The sequence below is a fragment of the Gossypium hirsutum genome, chromosome D09 (genome assembly GCF_007990345.1).
Source record: "Gossypium hirsutum isolate 1008001.06 chromosome D09, Gossypium_hirsutum_v2.1, whole genome shotgun sequence".
Lineage (NCBI taxonomy): Eukaryota > Viridiplantae > Streptophyta > Magnoliopsida > Malvales > Malvaceae > Gossypium > Gossypium hirsutum.
In genome coordinates, this window is record NC_053445.1 from 52102328 (window position 1) to 52110514 (window position 8187).

The following is an 8187-nucleotide window of genomic DNA, read 5'->3' on the forward strand; positions in this document are numbered from 1 at the left end:
TACGCCTAATATTTTTATCTAAAACCTTTAAAATTTCAAATAAACTTTTAGGTGTGTTATTAAACATGTGTAAGGACAATTAATATTTTTATTTATATTCCTGTGCTAAATATAAAAACCAAAGCAAGATAAGATTCTAATGGCACTAAAAACGACCCCAAATGGGTATCAAAATTTGACCTGAAAACATCAAAATAAATGCTAAATAATTTATTATTTAATTAAAAAAACAACAACAAAAAGAAATTAAGCAAAATGTCCAGGTTCATCCTCCCTAAACCCTAAACTTAATTAGCCCTTAACAAATCCAACATTGATTTCCACTTTTCTTCTTTGTCTTGTCTTTCTTTACTTTTTCTCGTCCAAATCAACAACAGTGTGTCACTGTCTTTTTTTATTCCCAAACTACCCTTCAACGGTTCATTCCCCAATCCATATATATTCAACTCACCCACCAGTCTCTCAAAAAACCGAACCACCACCAAGAAGAAGAAGAAGAAGAAGAAGAAGAAGAAGCAGAACCAAACCGGGTTTTGTTTTGGTTCTCTCTTCCAATGGCTTCCACCATTTTCATCCAACCTTCGTTTACGTCAAAGTCTTTGAATAAATCCCTGAATACCCATTTCGTCCCTTCCTTCAAACTCCCCGGTTTGGTCTCTTTCAAGCCCCGAACGGTTTCCCAGTTGTCGGTTCGAGCCGGGTTGATCGAGCCGGACGGTGGGAAGCTCGTGGACCTCCACGTGGCGGAGCCGGAGCGGGGGTTGAAGAAGCGAGAAGCGGCTCTGTTGCCCAGGGTGAAGCTGACCAGGATCGACTTGCAATGGGTCCATGTTTTGAGTGAGGGCTGGGCAAGCCCCCTCACCGGGTTCATGAGAGAATCCGAGTTCCTCCAAACTCTTCATTTTAATTCGCTCCGACTCGGCGATGGTTCTTTCGTCAACATGTCGGTGCCGATTGTGTTGGCGATTGATGATTCTCAAAAGGAGAGGATCGCTGAGTCCAAAAGAGTCACGCTCGTTGACTCGGATGATAACCCCGTCGCGATCCTCAACAAGTAAGTCAATGAACTCCTAATATAGAAATAATGTAATGCTAACCGTGCTTTGTTTATTCTTCAACTTTTTCCTTTCTTTGTTCACATTTTGCTTTCCTGTTTAATTGGATATATATACACTTTTCAATACAATTTGACTTCCTACAGTAAAGATTTCTGAAATTGATTGTTTAATGTTGTAGCTTAAAGTTCTTAAAATTTATACCTTTTTTGTAGCTTAAATTGTCATGATTTTTTCAAATTTCATATATTGCTCGTTTGCTATGATTTCATGTTTTATATAGAAATTATAGATAACTTTGATGTGAAACCAGTATTCTAGATTTAGAAAGCTCCCCTGCTTTTTGATGATATTTAGCAAAATTGGGGATGGGGGAATAGTAGAGTGAAGAAGAGGCGGCTCAGCGGCGGCCTCCGGCCGTTTGTAACCCTCGTATGATTCGATCCTCGACGAATGCCGCATTTTCCTTGGTCTATGATCCTACTGAAAGTTGTTCGATTAAAGTTTGTCTGAATGTAGGTCATCAGATTAATGTTTTTCGGTTGTTTCATTCTAGGACTCAAATGAGTCGATGGTGTATCATAGTTGTCTGATTCGATTCGATAACTATGTGGTCTTATTGTTTGCTTCGTTAATGGATTGATTCAGCATTGAGATTTATAAGCACCCGAAGGAAGAAAGGATAGCGAGGACATGGGGAACTACTGCCCCTGGATTGCCATATGTTGAGGAAACTATAACAAAAGCTGGAAATTGGCTCATTGGAGGTGATTTGGAGGTTATAGAGCCGATCAAGTACCATGATGGTCTCAATCGTTTTCGGCTTTCACCTGTTGAGTTACGTCAAGAGTTTGAAAAACGCAATGCTGATGCTGTGTTTGCATTCCAGCTCAGAAATCCTGTTCACAATGGTCATGCTTTGCTAATGACCGATACTCGTCGTAGGCTTCTTGAGATGGGGTACAAGAACCCCATACTTTTGCTTCATCCATTGGGAGGCTACACGAAGGCAGATGATGTTCCACTTAGTTGGCGAATGAAACAACACGAGAAGGTATTCATTAAACCCTTGAAAATGGTTATATATTTGCTTTGCCAATTGACATGAAAATGCCATAATGTGTTCGACCAGGTGCTCGAGGACGGTGTTCTCGATCCTGAAACAACAGTGGTCTCTATATTCCCATCTCCTATGCACTATGCTGGCCCAACTGAAGTGCAGTGGCATGCTAAAGCTCGGATCAATGCAGGGGCTAATTTTTATATCGTTGGTAGAGACCCAGCTGGCATGGGCCATCCCATTGAGAAGAGAGACCTGTATGATGCCGATCACGGGAAAAAGGTCTTGAGCATGGCGCCTGGACTCGAGCGGCTGAACATCCTTCCGTTCAGGGTATATTGAGCATTCAATCCCTTTACTATGATATCGCTTGTGGCATATTCTTATTGGGTTGTTTCATTTACAGGTTGCCGCGTACGATAAGACCCAAAGCAAAATGGCTTTCTTCGATCCCTCGAGAGCTCAAGACTTCCTCTTCATATCAGGCACCAAGGTATCTTCTTTTTCGAACCCATCACTAGAAATACGATTCAGGTTCCAATAGTAACCGCTTGCTGCAATTCTACAGATGCGAGCTCTTGCGAAGAACAAAGAGAACCCTCCAGACGGATTCATGTGCCCTGGCGGTTGGAAAGTGTTGGTCAAATACTACGACAGCTTGACACCATCCGACAACGGAAGGATCCATGAAGCCGTTCCGGCTTAGACCAATGTACGATAAAGATACTCCATATGATTGGGAGGAGCATATTTAACACTGTTTGATTTCCAATGTGTGTGTGATGCAGAATCTCTTTAATAAAACCATGAGAGGCACTGGTACAGAGACAATGAAAAAAGCTTGCCTCTCCCTGTAATTAGGTTGCCCCCATTATGGTGTCTGCCATTGGTGCTCGCTTTGCTTGTGGGCAACATTGTACTATTTATGTCTGTGTGGTTTGTTTTGTTCTTATGAAAAGCAATGGCTATGGGACATGCTTTAATGTTTTCTCATTTATACTTCGGTGGAAACGATAGGCTAAAATACATGAACATCTATGGGTGAAAAGTGAATATGCATTGGCTTTTCAATCCAAAACGACCCTCATTTTATGTTGGATCGTGTTTAATTAAACTGTGTTTTTGCTTAAATTTTTTCAAACATTTATAAATTTTATTTATGAGAATCATGTCTATGGAATTTTTTAATAAATGCAAAATGGTTTAATTATCTTTTAAAATTTGAAAAATATATGAATTAAATTTCAAATATTGAAGATTTTAACATAAAAAAAATGCAAAATGTTTTCCAAAAGTAAAAAGCACAAGACACCTTTTTAAGAGGTTTTTTTGAAGCAGATACGTCTTATGTCTACAAGAGAGTATCGCCCACAATGCATCCACGTGGACCAATAATATAATTTCGCTCCAAATCAAGACGTGGAGAAGGAAACAGAGTTTCCCTTTCCTCAGTTTCTCTGCCAAGTGGAAATGGTGATGACTTATCATCTTTTTTTTCCTGTCTTTGACCTACCGATTTCCCATTGTTGTCACATTTGTGGTCTAGATTATCATTATCTTATCGTCAATAAGATTTTTTTTTCATTGTTGAAATGTTTGACTCGCTTATTTTTACATTTACAGAGAGAAGGTAATCTATGTTTCTTCCTATATCATCAGTCGGCTGAATGTGAAACAGAGGCAGCCGAGATCAATGGGAACACTAGGAACATCTATTAAGCTCAAAAACAAAATTTGAAACTTCCGTCGGTTTAAAAAATGATTGTACTATTTTATTAACGAATAAAGAATCATCTCTGTAATCTGTAAAGATTGTGTAACTACAATATAATTCAATCTTAAATACAAGAAAAGAATATGAATATCAATGATTTGTAATTGTGACCTATGAAGATTCTATTTCCTCCATTTGAGATAGCTGAAAATGGGTTTCTGTGGAACAGGTAAGCACTTGACAACCCAACCAAGTGGCCAAGAAACAGCTGCAACGGCTATGCATGCTCCCCATTGCCCCCAAGTCAACCTCTCTGTATCTGCAAACCGTTTCAGAAACTCTACCATCACCACTTGAAGAAGAATGGTTACCCCGATGATTCCTATGAACAGCTTGTTCTTGTGTATACCCTCGAATACGTTCTTCTTCTCCAACTTCCTTGCGTTGAATTCGTTGAAGACTTGGCAAAATACGAAAATATTGAAGATCAATGTGTCGTTTACCTTCTCTGTCACCCCGAAGATTGATTCACCGCTGAATTGTAAGGTAAGGAGTACGGCTATTTGGTATAGAGCTTGAGCTAGTAGGTTCCTCCACATGATGTTTGTGATAAGTGGCTCAGTTCGACCGACGGGTGGTTTCTCCATCAACTCCTTTGTAGGCCGCTCCGTGGCTAGAGCCAAAGCACCTAATGTGTCCATAATTAAGTTCACCCATAATAACTGGACTGCTGTTAGAGGGACTTCACCTGCTGATACTGCTGCTACGAAGTTGATACAAAGTGCTGCTACATTAACTGTGAGCTGGAATTGAATGAATTTCTGGATGTTGGTATAAACGCATCTTCCCCACCTCAAGACTGTGGCAACCGAAGCGAAATTATCGTCCAAGATGACGATATCCGAACTCTCTTTCGCAACTTCAGTGCCTTGAATTCCCATTGATAGACCAATATCTGCTTCCTTGAGTGCTGGTGCATCATTTGTGCCATCCCCAGTGACTGCAACTACATGCCCTTTCTGTTTCAAGCATTGCACCATGAGAAGTTTATCAAAGGGAGAGGATCTTGCCATGACTTGGATTTTCTCGACTTTCTCCATCCTTTCATGTGGTGTATAGTTTCTGAATTCCTCACCTTCTACGACTGCACCACTAGACAAGTCCTGACCTGGCTTCAGAATCCCACATTCGGTAGCTATGGCTCTTGCAGTGAAAACATTGTCACCAGTGATCATTTTGATGTTTACTCCAGCATATTGGCAATCTTCCACTGCTTTCTTCACTCCAGGTCTGCATGGATCCTTTATACCCACCAATCCTAACAGGGTCAAGTTGTCTTCTTTAAGCTTTTTCTGCTCCTTTAAATTTTGGTACTCTTCTTCTGGAACTTGTTTATGGGCAAAAGCAATGCACCTGAGGCTGCTGGCTGCCATGCCTTGAATAATTTGCTCTAATTTCGTCCTTTCGTCATCATCGAGATCTTTTTCAACTCCTGAAGCATCGTAGTAGCTTGAACACAGTGCTAGAATCATCTCAGCAGCTCCTTTCCAGTGAACATGGACAGTGTCATCATCATTCCTTCCAATCAAAACACCACTTCTTTTTTTCTGAGAATTGAAGGCTTCAACTTGAAGTACTGCATAACATTTCTTCGTTTTCTCCATATCCATCTTCAATTCCACCACAGCCCATGAAAGGATTGCTTTTTCTGTAGGACTACCTGAGAATTCATATTCTGTTCCTGGAGAAGCTCTATAAACACTGCCAGTAGTGTTTAAAGCAACACCTTGATGGATCAAATCAACAACAAATGGAGAAATTGAGGAAGCTCCCTCTTCCATGGATTCCTGACCGAGCCAAAACTTCGTAACTTTCATTCGGTTGAGTGTGAGAGTACCTGTTTTGTCTGTACAAATTGTGGTGGCAGAGCCCATTGTTTCACAGGCAGAGAGCTTTCTCACCATTGCTTGATCTGCCATCATTCTCTTCATCGAATAAGCCAAAGTCAGTGTCACAGCCAATGGTAGTCCTTCTGGAATTGCAACGACAACAATGGTAACAGCGGCAGCTACAATTCCCACAACAGCATTTATGATATCATCACTCTTTGTCTTGCTTCCATTGAACTCCCGGTTTCCGTTCTCATCCGTTGTATGCCCTGTGAAGTAACGGACCAACAACACGACAAGAACCAAGAAAGCAACAGCTAAGCCAACTTTACCAATTGATGAGGTCAGCTTGTTTAAACGTGCTTGTAAAGGTGTTTCATCGTTGGTGTCACGGCTGATTTGGCACATCATTTGGCCCCATGTTGTGTTCATGCCAACCGAAGTAACAAGCATCCGAGCGTATCCATCAGCCACCTTCGTCCCTGACAATAAGAATGGATTTTGGTTGCCATTAACCTCAACATGATCACTTTCCCCAGTCATGCTCGATTCATCAATTTGCAGTGAATGGCCATCTATGAACAACCCATCGGCCGGAACCTGATCTCCGATCTATAGGCACACAATGTCTCCAACAACGATATCAAATATAGAAATCTGTTGTCGCCGACCTCCTCTGACAACATCAACCTGAATATTGTTGCTGACTTTCGATAACTTGTCGAATTGTCTGTCCTGCCTATAGTTACTTACAGCAGAAACAGCAATGACAAGAAACACAGCTACGAAAATGCTTCCACCATCATACCAACCGTCTTTGAGGCCATGTTCTTTGATTCCAAACCCAAGTGAAAGAGCTGCACACCCTAAAAGAATCATTATAGTAAGGTCTTTAAATGCTTCAACCACAAAATGAAAAAATCCCTTGGTTGGCGGTTTCTTATACGTATTGGAACCGAACGCCTCTCGTCGACGCTCAATGTCCTCGGCACTACCTGAGACACCGACCTGAGTGTCGGTCCCAAGACCAGAAGCCACACCATCAACCCCACCATGTTTCCGTAACTTCTCAATCTTTTTCTCCTTCACCAGCTCAATGAGAGTTGGTTGATCAATTCGGAAGGGACTGTTTTCTTGCATGACAGCGAGCGAAACATGAGACGGCGATCGATGAACGACTCTGGCTTCATCATTGGCGGTTGCGGTTTTGGTGATAAGAGAAGAAAACTTTCTAGAACAATAGATGGTAGCGAAAAGGGAGTGCCATTTCTTTCTGGATTTAGTAAAGGTGGCCGAAGGGACTTGGATTGTATATTCAAAACAAAGCAAATTCGATTGAAGAATGGTAGTCATTGAAAAAGGAAACAACAGTAATACAAGAACAAGATGATATAGATTGAAACAAAGGAAGTGCTCAGTGGTATCTAATTTGATTTACAGATGATATATTGTATGCAATGAAGAATATCAATAAGATTATCTATATATAATACAAGAAAAGAACGCGTAACAAAAGTGTAAAATATTGTGATAAATATCTGCTGTATAATATATGGAAATGACAAATCAATGGCATTAAGGAAACACCTGCAAATTATTAAACACTAGTAAATGAAACGGAAATAAATTGCGTAATGATAATAAATAACAATATTAAGTAAATCTCAATCAATTCATACTTTGGGTTTTATTTATTTAAGCTGGAGAAGCAGTTTGTAAAACATAGTTGTCATATGGATCTTTATTATCGTGTAATTTTTTTGTCGGTAGGGTTTTTTTTTTATTTTAAATAAAGGTTAAAGGTAAGATGCAAAGTGAGAATATGATTCTTTTTTATGTATTTTGTCGATTGAGTCTTAATTCAATTAATCTCTGTATTATTGTGTAGGAGGACATGAGTTCAAGTGCGTTGAACTGCATTATCTTCCTATTTAAATGTTGAGGAATGACTATTGATAGTTCTAGGCATTGTATTAGAAATAATATATATATTAAAAATTTATAATAAAATTAATGTTAAAAAAATTATTTATCTATTTTAATAAAAAATATCAATAACTATATATTAAAACAATTTATCGAGTTCAATTGGAGCCAGGGACATGGGTGCTGGTGAAGGAGAAAGGGAGGAAATAAAAGAGAAAGAGAAAGGAATTTTATTATTATTTATTTAAGTATTATTACAGATTTATTGTTAAAATTTATATGATATTTTTATTAAATTTTTTTATATCTTTTTATTATTCATTTTTATGTTGTAGTTATGTTATTTTTAATGTTGTATTTTAATTATTTTCATAAATTCAATTTGTGTCATGATTCAATTTAATTACTCATGCTGATATTGATTTTCCTTAAAATTATTTAAATAATTTATTATACTTTTTTTACATTAAATAAATTTTAAAAAATTATTCCCAATAATGAAATGAACGAAGAAAAATAGTTAGAAAATACTATCATTATTTA

The 8187-nt window shown here is 38.7% G+C and overlaps 2 protein-coding genes across 2 annotated transcripts; one reads left to right on the plus strand and one right to left on the minus strand.

Moving 5' to 3' along the window:
* Positions 1–340: 340 nt before the first annotated feature.
* On the plus strand, positions 341–3098 carry LOC107929131 (ATP-sulfurylase 3, chloroplastic). The gene is made up of 5 exons (XM_016860481.2): positions 341–1054; positions 1704–2109; positions 2188–2448; positions 2522–2608; positions 2684–3098. Exons 1-5 carry the CDS (start codon positions 555–557, stop codon positions 2819–2821), a joined length of 1392 nt encoding a protein of 463 aa, XP_016715970.1. The 5' UTR covers positions 341–554; the 3' UTR covers positions 2822–3098.
* Positions 3099–3417: 319 nt separating this feature from the next.
* LOC107929177 (putative calcium-transporting ATPase 13, plasma membrane-type) lies at positions 3418–7245 on the minus strand. The gene is given in 1 exon segment (XM_016860547.2): positions 3418–7245. A coding segment is annotated over 1 exon segment (3060 nt). The 5' UTR covers positions 7072–7245; the 3' UTR covers positions 3418–4011.
* Between the last annotated feature and the right edge of the window lie 942 nt (positions 7246–8187).

Bases quoted from the DNA above. Each gene is read 5' to 3' on its own strand.
- LOC107929131 (XM_016860481.2), top strand. From the start codon at position 555: ATGGCTTCCACCATTTTCATCCAACCTTCGTTTACGTCAAAGTCTTTG. The intron at 2,110-2,187 runs GTATTCATTAAA...GTGTTCGACCAG, and splicing joins GAATGAAACAACACGAGAAG to GTGCTCGAGGACGGTGTTCT. The intron at 2,609-2,683 runs GTATCTTCTTTT...GCAATTCTACAG, and splicing joins TCTTCATATCAGGCACCAAG to ATGCGAGCTCTTGCGAAGAA.